This window comes from Electrona antarctica, assembly GCF_951216825.1.
Source record: "Electrona antarctica genome assembly, chromosome: 4".
Taxonomy (NCBI): Eukaryota; Metazoa; Chordata; class Actinopteri; order Myctophiformes; family Myctophidae; genus Electrona; species Electrona antarctica.
This window is the reverse complement of record NC_136809.1, coordinates 20,033,314-20,052,016: the sequence shown is the minus strand read 5'-3', so window position 1 is coordinate 20,052,016 and position 18,703 is coordinate 20,033,314. Positions and strand designations below refer to the sequence as shown.

Below are 18,703 nucleotides of genomic sequence, written 5' to 3'. Positions count from 1 at the left end.
ACAACGGTAGACGAGTATGCACACTTGCTCAATGTACATCTATACAAACAACAGCTCAGTAAGGATAAACAGGACTGCAAGAGCACAATGCATCAATAGAGAAAGAAGGGGTGAATAGAAGCTACAGAACACAAATATAATCTATTAACAGTCAACAGTCCCATATGGTCCTGTTATAGCTGAGGCTGTCGAATATTATTACCCACTGCCACTTCTTAATCTACAACATCAACCAGAAGACACCTCACCTCCTGGGACCATATGTATCAAGTGTGTACATATAAAAATGAAAATGATCTCAAATCTGCAGAAAGATCTGTATGTATGAGAAGGAAACGATGTGCAAAGGTGCATGGGTACCTCTCCACATAATCTATTATATTCTGGTGGAAGGTGTCATGATGTGAGATTATGCAGTTGTTAGACTTAGTTGTTAGAACACAGACTTGTCAGTGCTGACAAGTCTGTGTTCCAAGTCCAGTAAAGCTTCAGAGCAACTTTAACGTTTGTGTATTTTAAACTGGTGCCTTCTGCCCACGATCAGATAAGAATGCTTTATTGCCCATTCCGTATGTTTAGGCTACGGGAAATATATCTTCGGTTTAATGCACTTTCCCTCCCTCCGGAATGAATGGGATAATACATTTCTCAAAATAACAACAAAACAACATTTGGGCATCGCTGCCTGTCTCTCTAGGGCAGGCCCTATAGATCAGGGGTGGGCAACTTTGACGATGGAGAGGGCCACTATATTTCCACACTCACTCCCGAGGGCCACATATTACTCGTAGCAAAGATCAGCTATTTTTGAATGGGAATCCTGAAAAGTTACATTTTTATTTAATTTCAAATGCATTTAGTTATAGTTATGTTAACTTTATGAACTAAATACATTGGACATAAGAATATAAATGTATATAGTCATTAAGCTAAATATAGTTGAAGTAATTAAAGCGGGTCATGTTTGCATGTTTGGAATTTTAACAGCTGAAATAAAAAATATATCAGTATTCTGATATTAACCTGTGGGCTGCATTAAGTGATGGTGGGGTCTGTCTGTCTGTCTGTCTGTCTGTCTGTCTGTCTGTCTGTCTGTCTGTCTGTCTGTCTGTCTGTCTGTCTGTCTGTCTGTCTGTCTGTCTGTCTGTCTGTCTGTCTGTCTGTCTGTCTGTCTGTCTGTCTGTCTGTCTGTGTGTGTGTGTGTGTGTGTGTGTGTGTGTGTGTGTGTGTGTGTGTGTGTGTGTGTGTGTGGGGGGGGGGGGGGGTATGAACAGCTGCAATACCGCTGGGTGACCTAAAGTGGCACTGTTCAGCAGCTGCGCAAACCTTCATGCATATGGCCCCGGGTTACATTTCTTTTCCTCTATACAAATCTCAATGCTTTGGCATTTAGTTTAGTCTTAAAACTAAGCACTTGCCTTCTTTCACTGTTTTTTCTTTTCTTTTTTTCTTTTTTATACAGAATTGTTAACACTTCTCAATTTCAGTCCTCGTACAAATCTTTTTGACGTCTCTATTCTTTCGCACACATCATTCAGGAAAACCCATTTGCGCATCGTTTTTTCCTTTTACTCGATCTATTCCCAATTCAGAAAGTCCTCTAAAGCCACACCTTTCCTTCTCTCACACAGCTGAACTGTGGACCTGGGCCCAGCCTGCCTCAGTGTAAGCCCCTGTCACATGACAGTAGATTGCACCCATCAGTTTGCTCCAGATGATTTGGACGTCTGTTGTGAAGCATTCTGGGAAATCCTCCGCAAACACTTCCAGCATCACCCCGCTCAGGATCTGGGAGAGGGAGAAGGGAATCGTTAAGATGGGGAAGGTGGTAGGTACAATTTACAGGATGGGTAGCTAGTTGAAAGACCACAAACATATAAATATACTGTATAATGTCAACCAGTACTGCACGTTATACTCATGTCAACACATACAGAAAGAAGCTTAAAGTGATAGGCTGAGTAGCAGAGAGAAATAAATACAATCATGGGAGCAAGTAAGATAGAAAACAAATTTCATGTTATAGCTACGACCCACTGCGGCTACGGCACATCAAGCACTGGAGAAGTCGCCTTGCCTCGGCCTCTGAGAATAATTTAGTTTTATATAATTGAAATCACATAAAATATGAAAATTAAAAACAATGCAAAAGTAATTTTTAGTTTTAAGCTGGTTAACTCATATGTCACATCATATCAACTTGACTATCACATTTCAATACAACACAAAGACAGCAATATAGCCGGGTAATAATTCCCAATGCCCAACAGTATGGGACATTTTTACATCAAAGTCTTTTATTGTTTATAATTTATAATTTGTCAGGATTCCTTGTTCCTTCTTGGCTCATTCTGAAGGGGTCAAATAAAGACTAATTATTTCATTTTTTACGTTGAATGTCTGGCTATGAGTTATTTGTGTTTTGTTCACAGCACACACCTGACCATATAAAATATTGATTAGTTGATTGATTCATGAACTAATTCAATTACATAAGTGACGTTTGCAAGGTAAATGCATAATTATGACAACACGAAGGTTTCCCCACTATGCAAGTAAATAGAAATACAGAATGTTGTGGGTTAATAAATAGGCAGCTTACATTAATGAGGTTATTTCAATTAGTGATCGCTCACGAGCGAGTGCATGTGCACGTGCACTTGCGCAACATAGCCCCACTAGTTAAAAAATCCACAGCACATCCCTGCTTACAGGCCTGCAACTCTGCATGAGATTATACAAAAGTTATGAAGGCAAAATTTGCATTAAGCTCTCTGTTATCTCTTAATTACCTTCAACAGTCGTGGAAAAAGTACTCATATTTTGTACTTAAATAGAAGTATATGCGTTTCCCACCAAGAAGTATGCGTCACGTTGTGAGCTTGTAGATCGGCTATTTTCAAATGGCCGAAATGTTTATAGGGTGCTTAATGTATATTTTGTAATAATAATCGAAATCTATAACTTCTAAAGTTTTCAAATAATGTAGTGAAGTAAAAAGTACAATATTTGGATCGGAGATGTAGTGGAGTAGAAGTAAAAGTATTGGAAATTGGAAATACTCAAGTACAAATCCCTCAAAATTGCACTTTGGTACTTGAGTACATGATTACTTAGTTACTTTACACCACTGACCTTGAAGTATATGGGCTCCACCTTGTGCTTGAGAGCATGGACATTTCCCACCAAGGCCAACACAGAGGACACTTTCTCTTGGTCGTGGATGTTCTCCACCACGGTGTTGATGGCGCTCATCACCCTGCGGGCATGGTATCTCAGTTGGCTGTTCCGCTCCATCTCCTCTGGGTCCTCCATCTCCTGGAACTGGCTGAAGTACTGCTTGGCCGATGGAAAGTTCACAAAAAACCTGGGTGGTAAAGGAAGGGAATACAACATTTATGATGAATTGGATGATACAGCTTTACCATCAGGATGCGCCTCTTAGCAAACCTCTGGGCGACTGGACTGACTCTCTGAGGCGACTGGGCCGGGCTTTTAGGGCTACCGTTCGGGTGGGCTTTTCAAACATTCCATATGGCGACTGTGATTTGTGGCGACCGTACCTGTCAACGTCTCTTACAGCATGGAGGGAAGATGAGGAACGAAGGAGATATGATATATTTTAAGATATATTTGGGGATTTTTATGCCTTTATTATGGATATAGGACAGTAGGCTGCAGGAAATGGGGAGAGAGAGAGAGAGAGAGAGATGGGGAGTGACATGCAGCAAAGGCCGTCGTCAGGCTACATTGTATAGTTGCTACAATGCTCGCCAGCGGTCCGAGCCAGATATGATCTGTTAAGATATATGATGTTCTACTGATCTACTGAGAATAGCTAGATTAAAAAAATTATGCAAATGTGAATATAGTTAGGCTACTTTATTATGCTCATGCAACAATAGCAGATAACAGTTATGTGCAGGCAAAAACTTATTTTAGGGACATCTAATAAATCAATAAAGAAGAATCTTGGGAACTAAATGTGAACAAGGAACTCAGACATGAGAAAATAATAAATGGACTTATACCTCACAGCCACCAAGTCATTTGCCATTCTGTTTCACATTCCATGGTTCCCTTGCTGCTCATTACAATGTGTGACCTGCAGCATATTTACAAAACACAACCAACGGAATGGAATGTCTTTAGATGCACAACTATGCCCTGAGCAGTGAGCACTAGTCTCTTATTCTCTGAATCTGAGTTTTCCACTGAAGTGTTTACATTCTTTGTGAAAAACATGGGTTTAGGAGGTGAAACTTTGAGACTACCAAAAACAAAATCCATGCTGAGAAGACAGACTAATTACTAATGGTTAGAGTTGCGCTTGAGGCAACAATATTTAAGATTTAAGTCTTAAATATAAGTCTTAAACCTGCACATCCTGCAGTACGGTTCCATTTGACTGGATAACAACTTGTACATACATAGAAACCACTGTGTGTTGTGTCTGCCAGTATTAATGGGGATATTGCTTCCTCGCATGTTGACAAGGATGTGATGATTCATGATTCTCTGCCAATTGGTATGGATACAGGAACGCTTGCCTCAAAACACAGTCACCCCGGGCATACAGATGGCGGAACCACTCAGCCTGGTATTCGTAAAGTAAACTGCTTAAATGGTTAAAACCTAAGCTTATTCCTAACCTTAACCACAGTAAAACGGTGCCACAACCTAACCCTATTCCTAAACTTAACCCCAGAAAAACTATGCCTAACCCTAAACTTATTATATTCTCAGTAAAACAAATACAAGAATACAAGAACCGCCCCAACGAGCGTTCAGCGTCAGGTCAGTGAAAATAAATGAGGGCGAGTGTGTTTTAAAGCGAGCATTCTGGTTACCATTGGTATCCGACTATCCGTTTCCACAGCGAGCAGCCAAAGTGCCACTTTGTGCCCTCCTGTGAGCTTGTGGATCTGCTATTATAAAACATGTTTTACTCAAAACTTTTCTTCTCAATATAACCCATGGTAACCCATCTCAATATTTTGAGATGGGTTATCACCTTACCACGGTCAAATAATGTTTTGGGAGTCCTTGACATTATTAGTATCAACAAGTTTGAACAACATTAGTATTTAGAAGACATTTTTGAGCGGTGCCTAATCACTCCATTACGTAGCAATGTGTGTATGTGTATGTATATGTATAGTATGTCTGTCCCTGGGTCTGGATGTTCCGGGGACCCCCCGGGGACCCCCACACTGTAACTCTGTCATTTCTCGACGGTTTCAGACGCGGGCGGCTCGCTAGCCTGGAAATGGGCCGCACCCCCTGGGCGCATTCCTGGGGGTCTGGATGTTGCGGGGACCCCCACACGGTACAGTTGCACCTCTCACTTCACACAGGTGTGATTTTAGAATGGGCCTCAGGTAGGTTAATGAAGGCAATGACGGATAGTCGAATACCCGTGTTTCCGGACCCTGAGTGAACTCAAAGCTGTTTTTGAGCCCCTCCAACGTCTGGCTTTCACTTGTGACGTCATGTGGCAGCCAAGTCCATGGACTTTTAAGGTTTGTTTTAAGTAGCGTGTCAAGGCCACAACAATGTTTCAACATGCTCAACAAGGCTCACAGAGCTCACCAAAGAAGAAATGGATGCCATGCATGGCAAGCATTTGTTCTATAAATTCTAGGTATGTACAGGTAGCCTACTGTATGTCCTTCACATAGGCCTACTGTATGTCGAGAACAGGTCATCCAATCAACATCAAACTTAGAAGGTGTATTGCTGAGGTAGCGCTGGTGTTGGTGTTGAGTGAGAAAGATGATAGGATTCTCGAAAAAGAAAGCTGAGGCCCGAAACGGGCACAGCACTAGTCTTCTCAATGATGATACAATATCTATTTACAAAAGACATATTTAGGCATGATCCCAAACATACAGAGCGTGTGTGTCCACGTGCACCAACATTCACCTAATTTTCTTGACCCAAATTCACTCGTTAGTCCTCTTGCCCTAGTGCACCCAGCTGACTGGCTATGCCAGTCTAGTTCCTCCCCTGTGCGAGTTTGCCCTGGGCAGGCCCACACGACACGTCCCCAGATCCTGCTGTGACAGGCAGCCTAACAGAAGCCCTATTTCGCCTGCAGTGCTCTTTGCTCAGCATTCCCAGCTGTCGTTATTCAGTCATTTCTTTTGTGACAGGAATTATAAACCAGATAATAGTTGTCCCATGCAGATAAGACACTTAATGGTAAAACCACAGAAGCTCACAGCGTAGCTCTGCTTGTGCTATAGTTATAGTTCCCAAGGATCGTTTGTAAAATAATTGATTATATAATAATTATATAACAAAGATAACTGGAGCAAAAGCAATATTAAGTGCATCTTTGTTTTGCAATGTTTGGCACGCGACTCTAGCCTGGAAACCAGACGAATCTGCCACAGGGGGGGAAACAATTGAAATTGAATTACATTTCGTGGGTGACCAATCCCACTATTCAAAGTGAGACTTTTTTGCTCTGATGTTGGTAACCGCTCCTCGGAAATAAATCTTCCAGACCAAAGTTCCAGACTAATATCTATACAGTGATATTAGTCTGGCCATGCCAGTCTACGTCAACTCGCTCACCTGATGGCTCGCTCGGTGGTGCCTCTCGTGGCTCAAGTCCGCTTCAGACGCCACGTGTTATTTTATTTATTTGCCTAACTAGTTCCTAACTTAATATTAGGGGCTGTAGTCGGTTCTCACCAAGCAGGCCTAGTGTTCCTCCCTTGAATTTTCATCAATGCAGACGTGCCATGATTTATACATTATGGATAATTAGTAGAACTTAGATGGTTCGTCTCAACTGCTCTTTTGTCTAAGACATTTTTACTTTTCTGGTAACTTACAATATAAGTACGTGATAAATATAGATGACACTCAGAGGTGATGGAAACAGTTGGGAAGACGCCCGGCATTGTCTACTCTAGGGGTACGGGCTGCTATTCGCATATAGGAAGGGGGAAAACAATGTTTTGGTTATAAAGTGGCAGTTTGTTCTACATACTACATGTTAACTGCCATGAACCGACATGCTGGGAGACATTTGGTTCCTGTGCGAGATGTGACCACGTTTGGCATCTCAGACTTTGCTGAGCACACTTCTGCACCTGTCTTTGCATTTAAATTGACTCATCAAAGCCAGAGCAGTGCTGTTTAGTGGTGCTTATTAATCAGATTTTAATTAGACTTGAAGGACCTTTTATAGGGAGGTGGATTCTACTCCACTGAATTCTGAAGGTTACATTTTTCCATTAGGCACAGGGATATGAGCAAGTATGCCTGAACATGGCTCATCTCTTTTCAGGACTCTTGAATGCACACTTTAAATAAATACCCACCACATGTCACCAAAGATGGTGTCTTCTTTCAAAAATGTCTTTTAATCCTACCCTAATTCTATTACGATGATTGCTCAAACAAAGTTGACAGTGTCACTGTACTGTTAAATGCCGGGGCCAGAGGGACAGGGGGGTGGCGTGGGGGTGCAATTGCATTAGTATGCATTGGGGAGAACGTCAGAGCTTTGAGGCTTTTGTCACTGTATATTCTCTCCATGTATCCATGCAGACGGACAGAGACATGCAAATCTGTACGCACAAGAACCCCAGTCATGGAAGGATTATCATCTTCTGGTTGAGTTACAATAGGTCATTTAGTTATAGTTTTAATAGCGGCAATTACCTGCAACTTTGTTCCATCACACTGTATCATGTATCATCTTTCCGTATGTAGTAATTACAATTACATGATTGTTGACATTTAATGACACAACTGGTCGTATGTTGTGCATGACAGGTAATTGTTCAAGAAGTACATAATCCACGATAAACTGTATGCACTTGAAATATTTGGACAGACAGGCGGCAGATCGGGCAGACCATGTTGCTTTTCATTGAGGGAGACGAGAGAAGAAATCAGAGCGGGGGGCGGGAGAGATGTGCAATAAACCAAAAAGAGAAGAAGGGCCAGCCAGTGGGGGAGAGAGAGACACACTGAACTGCCAAAGCTTGTTGTTGTCATTCACGCATGCACACAAGAACACAAACTTGTGTACGCACGCACGCATGCATGCACACATGCATGCACACATGCATGCACACAAACACAAAGAGAAGAATGCTCTTTGCACCTTATATATCATCCCTTACTCATTTTCATCACCCTGAAATGTTAGTCACGTAGTTTCAGTCACTTCAGTCGCCATGGCTACAAAAACTGTCAATTTTAAACAGGCCCTTCAGGGCATTTTCTTGTGGAATAGAGTGAATTTTTATGTGGACAGTCAAGAGATCAGAGGTTTTACACTCTCTCCTCTCTGATCTAGGTATTTAAGAACATGAAATGAAAAAGCCAAAAGTGTCATCTGTAATTGGGCTGCAACAGACCAAGGCTTCATGCATGGAGGCTGTCTCTCTGATTGAGGACATAGTTTACAGTGAGATGAGAGATATGGGCAAAAGTGAAAGCGCTTTTGGAGGTGCACTCTAGATGCCGGTGAATATTCAATTACAATCTGGGGGTAATTTGGAGGCTCTACTTGTATTTTTTGTAAGAAATCGGCCCTGCCCACAAATGACTTAATCGCAGGAAAACAGTACAGTATGAAAACCCAGTATGAAAACCCTGTTTAAGGTCATTGTCACATGATGGAAAAAACAACGCATTTCTGGTGCACTCCTTTTGTGAAAGTGAAATTGCTTTTGGCTCTGCTTTAGAAGCCCCTCAATGTGTTATTAAAATGAGTGCACGTAGGTTCATGATTTGTGGCATTAATAGGAAAATGGGACTCCCGGAAACTTTGGAAGCCATCCATTGTATAGCCAATCAGAGTGGAATATGAGAATATTATATTTGTGTGAGTTTTGGATAAATCGAGAAGTAGTAGCAGTTTTGAAGAAAACACAAAATGGTGGAAATTCTTGTTTGGCAGAAATGGATGTGGCCTATATGGGAAGTTAATAATGCAGTTTAAAAGTTATAGGCCAAAACGTGAATCGGGCCGGGTCACCATAAGGCCGATTTGAAAGATTTAGGGAAGAGTTTGTTCCTTGGCTTACTGGGGGTGTGCATGCAAAAGTTTCACATTGAGCTGTGCAGCCTGTGCTGCGATGCCAGTGATTAGCTGCACACACAAAGATGGACAAACACAGTCAGGCCGTTATAGCCTGGTGGAGATAACTAAAAAACCAAACTCAGCTGATTTTGTATCTTCAATATATCCTAAATAACTGAGGGGAAAGTGTTGAAAATGGCCTGTACAGTATGGCCACCATAGACATCCTATATAGAGTGTACCAAAATCTCCTTGAGGGGGCGTCAACATATGTGTCATGTGGTAGCGGCCGCCAGCGGATACAGACTATCCGGTGTGCTTGTATACGTTCTTTTTTTAAACTGACCTCACAATGGTGCAGACTTGCTCAGTAAGTGCCACAGCAGGTCACGTCGAGGGAATGAGCCAGAACACGGAATTAGCTTTTCAGCTTTCCAGCATGGAGACAGCATCAAGGAACCCACTGATTGACGAGTTTACAAAAAGACTATAAGTATCTAAGCACAGCCGTGTTTGTTCACGACATTTTCCTTGTCCTTGTAAGGTATTTGGGCCCGACGTTCTTTCTATCCATCCTGGTGTTGGTTCACTATGTTGTCGCCAAGAACGAGCTCAATATTTACAAAAACATACCACCGTCACTCTATTCTGAGTGATGTGGGCTAGAGTTTAAAGCCCACAAGAATGGTGCCGCTAGCTTTTCAGACGCCGCCCCCCTCTTGGTGACGTACACGTTTTTACACCCTATAAGGCAAATATTTTCTAGATTTCCTTTTGCTTTAAGTAGCATGTGACATATCAAACTAGAGGGTTTTCATGATTCTGTTTTGCATAAAAACACTAATTGGGCTAAAAACGGCCATATCCGTCATCACAAATGTGATGAGGTCACCACAAGTGGCTATGGCCAAATTTATCCCAATGAGTGTTTTTATGCATGATTCAGAATCATGAAAACCCTATAGTTTGATATGTCACATGCTACTTAAAGCAAAAGGAAATCTAGAAAATATTTGCCTTATATAGGATGTCTATGGTGGCCATACTGTACAGGCCATTTTCTAAACTTTCCCCCAGACAATTCCAGGCAACTTTCTTTTTCTGTTATTCAGGATATATTGAAGATACAAAATCAGCTGAGTTTGGGTTTTTTGCAATTAGTTTGAGGTCAAATGACATTATTACTGGACTAAACATATAAACCCATAAACTGACAAACTGACTGATACATTTTTGTCTTCAGCACAATAGATTTCTGTTGTTGTTTCTTGTCCTATATAAAGTACAATTTGTTTCTGGTTATACTTTCTGTTCCTCTAACCATTTCAAATTTGGGATCTTTAGTATCTTTATAAAGGTGCCCACTGCTTTTATATTGTGAATTAGTATTTAATACCAAAGATGAAAATGTATGAGAGCATATAAATGTCTTCTATGGATAAAAGAAAATGAAGAATAAAAAATGTATGAAGCGAATAAATAATATGACAATCTGGGCATTGTGACACTTTCCACAGTCCAGGTAGAGATGGACCTTGAAATGTTCCAGCATCTTAATGATGTTGAATGTTCCTTGCTTGGTGTGTGTGTGCGTGCGTGCGTGCGTGCGTGCGTGCGTGCGTGCGTGCGTGCGTGCGTGCGTGCGTGCGTGCGAGAGAGACAGAGAGACAGAGAGACAGAGAGACTGTCCACTTGCCAACCAAGAACCTGAAAAATGAAATGATCACAAAATTGCATCCATTGTTTGATGTCATATTATTAAAGAGAATGTTACCCAGACACCCTCCATTACAATACACAACAGGCAGAAACCCTACGGGACTAAACCAAATGATAAGACAACAAAAATAAAGTCTAAATCTGACACACTGACACACTGTCACTGTGTCAGATTTGTATAAACCCAAAGGTATAAACCCAAAAGCTGAGCGAACTACAAAAGTGTGTTCCTCGGAGCACAAGTCTCCGCCAGGCCGGGTTGCCTGCACAGGGCCAGCAAATTTGGAAGTCAGTCATAGGCACTTGAAATAGATCTGAGAAACAAACTCATACATCTTGATCACATGACCCCTCACCCCAGAGATAATGTGCACCGATTTGTGTGAGTTTTGGACAAACTCTGTAGGAGTTGTAGCAAAAAAGTGTGTTTTGAAGAAAATGCTAAATGACGTAATATGGCATGGATATATGGATGTAATATGGCAGAGTGAGGATTTAACAATCCAGGGGGGAAATATTTTGATTGGTCGACCTACGGTTGAAGACTTATTGGCCAAAACATGAAGAGGGTTGTTCTGCTAGAGAGAGAGAGAGAGAGAGAGAGAGAGGGAGAGAGAGAGAGAGAGAGAGAGAGAGAGAGAGAGAGAGAGAGAGAGAGACTAATAACTTGATGGGGATGCCTATTTCACCCATGCAATAGCCCAGTCAATGCTGGGGCCCTGAACACACTTTGTCAGTACAGTAACACCAGTCAAACTGATAACGTGTCACATGCTCATGTGTATATTCACACATACACACTCGCGCACGTGCATATACAGTATATTGCACTGAATATGCACTGCTGTAAAGCACTTTGCAACCCTGTTTGAAATAAATGAATTGTGAAATTCATTATAATTAATATTACTAGTATATATAGGCCACATGGCATCAATAATAGTAGCAACCAGACTATAGTCGCTTCTCGCCCTCAGGCATCTTACTGGTAATAGTCTGACTTTATTTAGAGGAACCACAAATTAAGGTTTGTTATTCATCATTCCGCCCCCTGTGACGTCATGTATGGGTCAATACATCATCATCATACTGTACTTACCGACTCAAGCTACTTGAGCCCACACTGTTTCTTCTTCAGGTGCAACCACACTTGAAATTTCCCCAAATAGTGAATGTTAGAATCATGGGCGTCAATCATGGGGGACGGGGAGACGATGTGACCCCCCCCCCCCCAAAGTTATTCAGGAGTAACGAACACCGTATCCCGTTCCCACTAGGCCAGATCTGGCTATTTCTGTATCCGGAGATTTTGATCTACATCCGGATCAATCAATGTTGACGTCCACGAAAGGAGAATGCAGTTGATTATTGCGGTCACTTTGTTTTTCGATAAAAAATTATGATGACGTCAGCTTTATAAAACCGTAAAAAAGACGCCCGTATCCGAAAGAAAAAAGGGGGGGACATGACATTAAACGTGCACGCGTGCTTGTCCCCTGCCAGCCTTTAGCTGGATTTACGCGCCAGGTTCGAGTTGATTGTGCGACTCACCTTATGAGCACGGTCACGCCCACACCTTCGCCCTCGCAGTTCTCGTAGACACGCCCCCATGTGTCCTGGATGATGTAGCGCTCACTGTCTGACAGAGGCTCGGCGAACACCGGCTGCTCGTCCGCAACATCCTCGCAGTTCTCGCAGATGTGCCCCCAGGTGTCCTGGAGGACGTCCTGCTCACCGTCCGACAGTTGCTCCCCCTGCTCCGGCCGCTCTTCCCCCATCTCCCCGCACACTCCTTGCACTTCCATTGGCGGTGAAGGAGACTCCCTGCGAGACATCCTCCGTCGCCGCAGCAGCTCGGAGGCTCCCAGCAGGGTGCGAGGGAGGTAGGGAGTGAGGGAGGGGGGGAGCGAGACGGAGAGTTGAGACCCCACGGCGAGAGCTGGAGAGCAGGGGATGGTGAGAAGAAGAAGTGGAAGAAGAGAGAGGACAGGAGCGGACCACAGTGCTGACGGCCAGTGCGATTGACCGTGACAGTGACTCCCCTTGAAAAAAGTCCCCAGTCCCCCCAAACCCGTCACACGGCAACCCCTGTCTGTCTCCCCCTCTCACTCTCTCAAACTCCCTCTCTCTCTCTTACATGCTCTTTTGTTCCCCTGCTCAGACTATCTTTGTCCATCCAAAACTTGTTCTCTGTTGTTCTTTTCCGTCTCTCTCTACCTCTTGCGCTCTCTCACCCTCTGGTTCTCTGGAGGATGTGATGCTCAGTGGTCGCAGTTTTATTTTCTCACTACTTCCATCACTTCTGCTGTCGCTCTGTTCCTCTCTGGTGTAGAAGATGCTCTGTGGCTCTGTCATATAAGGACCTAATGGAATGAAAAGGAGAGAGGGGTGGGGAGAAAAAGAGAGAGGGGTGGAGAAATATACATAGGGAGAGGGGGGAGAGAGAGAATCAGGGAACGAAGGGTCTCTACTCTCTACCCTACCTCCCCCACTAATAGTCTCTCTTCAGTGTGCATGTGCCCATAACTACGTAAACCTCTCTCTCTCATTCTCTCTCTCTCTCCATTGTATTGAGCGGATACAGCTGTCACAGTCAGAGGGCATGGGCATAGACAGAGAGTGGAGAGGTGGTGCTGATTGTGTGTGTGTGTGTGTGTGTGTGTGTGTGTGTGTGTGCGTGCGTGCGTGCGTGCGTGCGTGCGTGCGTGGGTGCGTGCGTGCGTGTGCGTGTGGGTTGGCCATCTTTCATTGTGTTTGTATGTGTGCAAGGCACCTGCTCTGTATTTTGTCTCAGAAGAGAGGCTGCATGCAACGTGACAGAAAACCAAGAAACATTTTCAAAGGAAAGTTAGTCTGTTACTAATAATATCCAGGGAACTAAACAGTCGACGTCATTTCCCCATGTGTCCTCTTAAATACCGGCACTCAGAAAGAGTCACCAGGAAGTCAACTCACTATGGAAACAAAACAGAGTAATGCCTAAATTTTGTTGCACGTTGTCATGCTCATTGAAAATAAAAAGCTAAAAACAAAACACAATGGTCAAAGAATAACTTAGGCTTTACTCACAAAGAAGCTTTCTAAAAAACAAAATACAAAAATGTAATCCAAGCAAATGTCAAGAGAACACTTCAAACAAAGCCTCAACAGATATAGGTCAAACAGGCATAATCTGTTCAATCGAGCATGGCGATATTCTAAAAGCCACATTTGACATTCCCTGTCTGTATGCGCATAAAGACTGGAGATGTGTGATAAACTACCGTAATGGCAAATTTATGCTCAAGGTATGAATTGGGCTTTATAGAGAAAGTGCTGGTGGATGATGCTGATGACAGCTCTATTATACCACAGAAGCAATTAAGGGAGACAACAATTGAGAGGCATAGGGCTGTCACAGCAGTTTGTAAAATGGCAGACTTCAGCACAACACCAAGGGCTGTCGCTCTGTCACTTGTCGTCAAGACAAAATGAAATGAAATGAACTGGCCCCGGCATTTTGCAGCTGTCACTCAAGCAAATGCCCGTCCTAAGTAGGCTATAATGCATGTCATGAAAAATAAAATATATTTTATCTTTTAGTTTGTGAATGACATACTGTGTAGCGTATCCTATCTGTCAGTGGTTGAAATGTAGGCCCAAGAACATATTCAGGCAAATGTGTATATTGAGACAAAACTTAACAGGCTACTCTACAAATTTTGGGTCTGCATTTAAAGGACAATACAATTTTAAACTTAACATCTCTCACAAATGAGATGAATGTCTGTGTGTAGTGTGTACATTATAAAGTTGAACGACACAGTGGACACAGTTACACAAGGCAGGATAGCATGAAGCTTTATATTTTTGGCATGTGCTTGTGCTTACTCCACTGTCTCTCAGCTGACCAAACAGGATTATTTTACTGCAGCTCTGTAGTGGACACAACATATTGTTATGTGTTACTGCATGTCAAGACAGATTTAGTGTGCATTAGTTAAAGTAGGTTAGACATTTCTTTTTTCCATCTGATTTCACTCATCATTTCAACTAATTGTGTTGGAAAAAACTAAAAGGTCAGGTGATGGGTATTTTCTTACATTATGATTTATGGTTTCATATTTTATGTTCACATCTTATTACTATGTTAAAAAAGACCTTGTAAATCTTCTTGTATCTGGTGCACAGGACTGCCCTGTCACCCAATGATGTCATAACAATATTTGCGTGTGTATTAATTCCACTATCAGCTGTCACCCACTCCAGATTGTCAATTGTACCGAAGGGAAATAAGTAATTAAATGGAAATCAACATGACAACAACTTTGCCCTTAAAGATGAGGATAAACATACACTCTCACCCTATGAGATAAAGAGTCATCAACAAGAATCCTAATCACGGAACGTGATTAAAGTCGAAAACAGGATTCAGACGATCGGACGCCCATGACAGCTTGATGACACCTTATTCTGATGGGACCTTTCAACCTATTGAAATGTGACAGCTGAATGTTTGTGCAAAATGATGTGATGACATTCAGAGCACTTAGGAGAATTCTCTCTCCTCTATTCTTTACATTTGTACACGCTCTGGATCTGAAGAAAAAACTAAAGATAACTTAGAAATACTTAAAGAGCTTGTGTCTTGTGTCAAAATCCTTTCAGGTTTTTTGCATTACTCTACATTTCTCTAATGTTCATCTTTTGGGTTTTCGATACTTTGGGTTCTCACTTTTCCAGTGAAGTTTTATAAGGTTGAGGTATCTGGTCTCTTGGTTATTTTTATAGCCTATATAAATCCATCATCAGGAATGACTATAACAAAGTTTAACATCTCTGTTACCACTCTATTCCTTTACTCTCTCAACAACATAACTTCCTTTCTCATCAACTCACCTGATAACAATTCCTCCCCTTACTATGGTAACTATTCTCGATTGCTCATCAACTTACTTGTTTTAACAACTCCTCCCCTTGCTTAACTTAACTGTCTGATGGCAACTTCTCCCTTGCTCACCTGTTCACTTCTAATAACAACTCCTTTCTAATCTCTTCAGTGATGTGTATTTATACCTATATGTCTACATGTCATTCGTGCATTGTAATTCGTATCGCTTCTTCCTCCACCTCATTCTTCCCCTTTCTTTACTGTCATTTACTGATCAGATTCCAGAATATTCATGGTTCTCTGCCCCCCTGTTGGAACGGTCTCACGGTTATCTCCGCCCATCGCCATCATCTCCACTTCCCCTTACCCCCTTCGCTAACAATCTTCAGCCTTCACCCCTCCTCCCTACTCCTAGCCCCTCCTCCCTACTCCTAGCCCCTCCTCCCTACTCCTAGCCCCTCCAATCTCATCCCTCCGTCTCTACACTTCCTTCATCCCGCTTCTTCCCCTCTCCTCTTACCACCTCTTCATCCGTCATTCCTTTTATTCCCTAAAGGTTCATGTTCTCACTGTCACTATTCTAACACTGCCATTTTGGAATAACAACATACAATTCCCTTAATTCTAATGCATGCAGTTCTTGGCTATAATTAAAGTCCACACAGCAAAACAACATGGTAACGGTATGCATTTGTTCGCTAACATGTCCAACTTCAACATCCACTTCAACAGACTGGTCAAATAGGCCAGACAGTTAATGGAGCACATCTCTGGTTATGCGATGAGAGCAGAACATGAATGATGGCTATCTCATTATTATTATTACTAGAACTCGACTGGTCGAACTCTAGTGCCACACCGCGCCATCCAGGTGGCCAGTTGTCCTGGTGGCCACTCATCCAGTTGTCCGGGTGGCCACTCATCCAGGTGGCCAGTTGTCTGGGTGGCCACTCATCCAGGTGGCCAGTTGTCCTGGTGGCCACTCATCCAGGTGGCCAGTTGTCCGGATGCCCACTCATCCAGGTGGCCAGTTGTCCGGGTGCCCACTCATCCAGGTGGCCAGTTGTCCGGGTGCCCACTCATCCAGGTGGCCAGTTGTCTGGATGCCCACTCATCCAGGTGGCCAGTTGTCCGGGTGCCCACTCATCCAGGTGGCCAGTTGTCCGGGTGGCCACAGGTGGCCAGTTGTCCGGGTGGCCACTCATCCAGGTGGCCAGTTGTTCGGGTGGCCACTCATCCAGGTGGCCAGTTGTCCGGGTGCCCACTCATCCAGGTGGCCAGTTGTCCGGGTGGCCACTCATCCAGGTGGCCAGTTGTCCGGGTGCCCACTCATCCAGGTGGCCAGTTGTCCGGGTGCCCACTCATCCAGGTGGCCAGTTGTCTGGATGCCCACTCATCCAGGTGGCCAGTTGTCCGGGTGCCCACTCATCCAGGTGGCCAGTTGTCTGGATGCCCACTCATCCAGGTGGCCAGTTGTCCGGGTGCCCACTCATCCAGGTGGCCAGTTGGCCCGGGTGGCCACTCATCCAGGTGGCCAGTTGTCCGGTTGCCCACTCATCCAGGTGGCCAGTTGTCCGGGTGCCCACTCATCCAGGTGGCCAGTTGTCCGGGTGCCCACTCATCCAGGTGGCCAGTTGTCCGGGTGCCCACTCATCCAGGTGGCCAGTTGTCCGGGTGGCCACTCATCCAGGTGGCCAGTTGTCTGGATGCCCACTCATTCGGGTGGCATGCAGGATTTTGAGTGCATGGAGAGATATGTGTGCTAACGGAGTGGTTTGGTAGGAGAAGGCGGACGGATAAACGGCCATGTGCTTGTGTACCCCCTTTCCATTAGGGTAGAAGGATTATTATATGGTGTGTGTGTGTGTGTGTGTGTGTGTGTGTGTGTGTGTGTGTGTGTGTGTGTGTGTGTGTGTGTGTGTGTGTGTGTGTGTGAGTGAATGAATGAATGAATGAATGAATTAATGAATTAATGAATGAATGAAATATATTATAAAATATATTATTAAGGTTTGCCCATGAAAGACATTGGGCAGGAAATGTATTCTTTTCTTTCCGTAAAATCCTATAAGTGTTATCCACAGCAGGCAGGTCTGAATACTCATTAAGGAACTGGAATAATTCCTTTAGACTTAAACATGTTGTGGACAACCCTTCCCTAAAAATGCTTTATGGAAGATATTATTAAAAGTTGTTGCAAATAATGAAAAGTATAGAGTACTGAATGTGAAACTCTGAATGTGGTCTTTTTGACTAGCCAATGGCAGGGGCGGAATCTGGAGGTCCGTTTCAACACCAAATATGAGGCCCTCATATACCTATGACATAATTATTCTGTTGATAGAAGCGTATTAATACAAATAGTTTTGACTGTTCGATATTGCGCGCAGCCATTACTCTCGACAATTACGCAGCAACAACACCTCTTCTGATCCTGTCATCCCTTTACCTCCAAATGCCGCGCATTTTACCCAGGTTATTAACAGGAAATAGGTGTAGCTTAACATTGTGGGAGAGAGCAAGGCAGCGAGTGAGCGAGAGAGAGAGAGGGCCAAGGGGGGCGGGGGGTTGACTTGGAGCTCGGAGGCCCTACTGAGGGTGAGGGCCCATTTCAATTGAAACTGGTGAAACACAGCAAAGGCCAATGGGCAATGGCCAATGGGAATGTTTAAATAAAATGGGGCATTATAGTGCCTTTATCCAAAGGACAAAACTGTTTATTTATTTTTTTATGTATTATGCAAGAACAATGCATGGCTTCTATTTCAGCATGCTAATTGCTTTCCAGGAAGACAAGTTTTATTTATTTTTAATTAACATCTTTATAACAGTCATGACATAATTCCAGGAAGACAAGTATATTAACTTACTTGGAAAAGTGAGAGACAGACATTGTGCCATCTTATGAGTAGGCTGACGATAAGGTTGAAAATGTGTGAACTGTGAAGTTTTGATTGATTGATTTATCAAGCAAACAGTTTGCAGAATTACAGTACATTTCAAGTACAACTCAATACAACAACTGTTAACTGTGAGTGGACGACACCATAAAGCATTACACT

At 43.2% G+C, this 18,703-nt stretch overlaps 1 protein-coding gene across 1 annotated transcript; it reads right to left on the bottom strand.

The window, feature by feature from the left end:
• Positions 1 to 1,291: 1,291 nt before the first annotated feature.
• On the bottom strand, positions 1,292 to 12,793 carry cygb2 (cytoglobin 2). The gene is made up of 3 exons (XM_079498730.1): positions 12,323 to 12,793; positions 3,136 to 3,367; positions 1,292 to 1,788 (listed from the first exon to the last, which is right to left on the bottom strand). Exons 1-3 carry the CDS (start codon positions 12,604 to 12,606, stop codon positions 1,624 to 1,626), a joined length of 681 nt encoding a protein of 226 aa, XP_079354856.1. The 5' UTR covers positions 12,607 to 12,793; the 3' UTR covers positions 1,292 to 1,623.
• Positions 12,794 to 18,703: the final 5,910 nt, after the last annotated feature.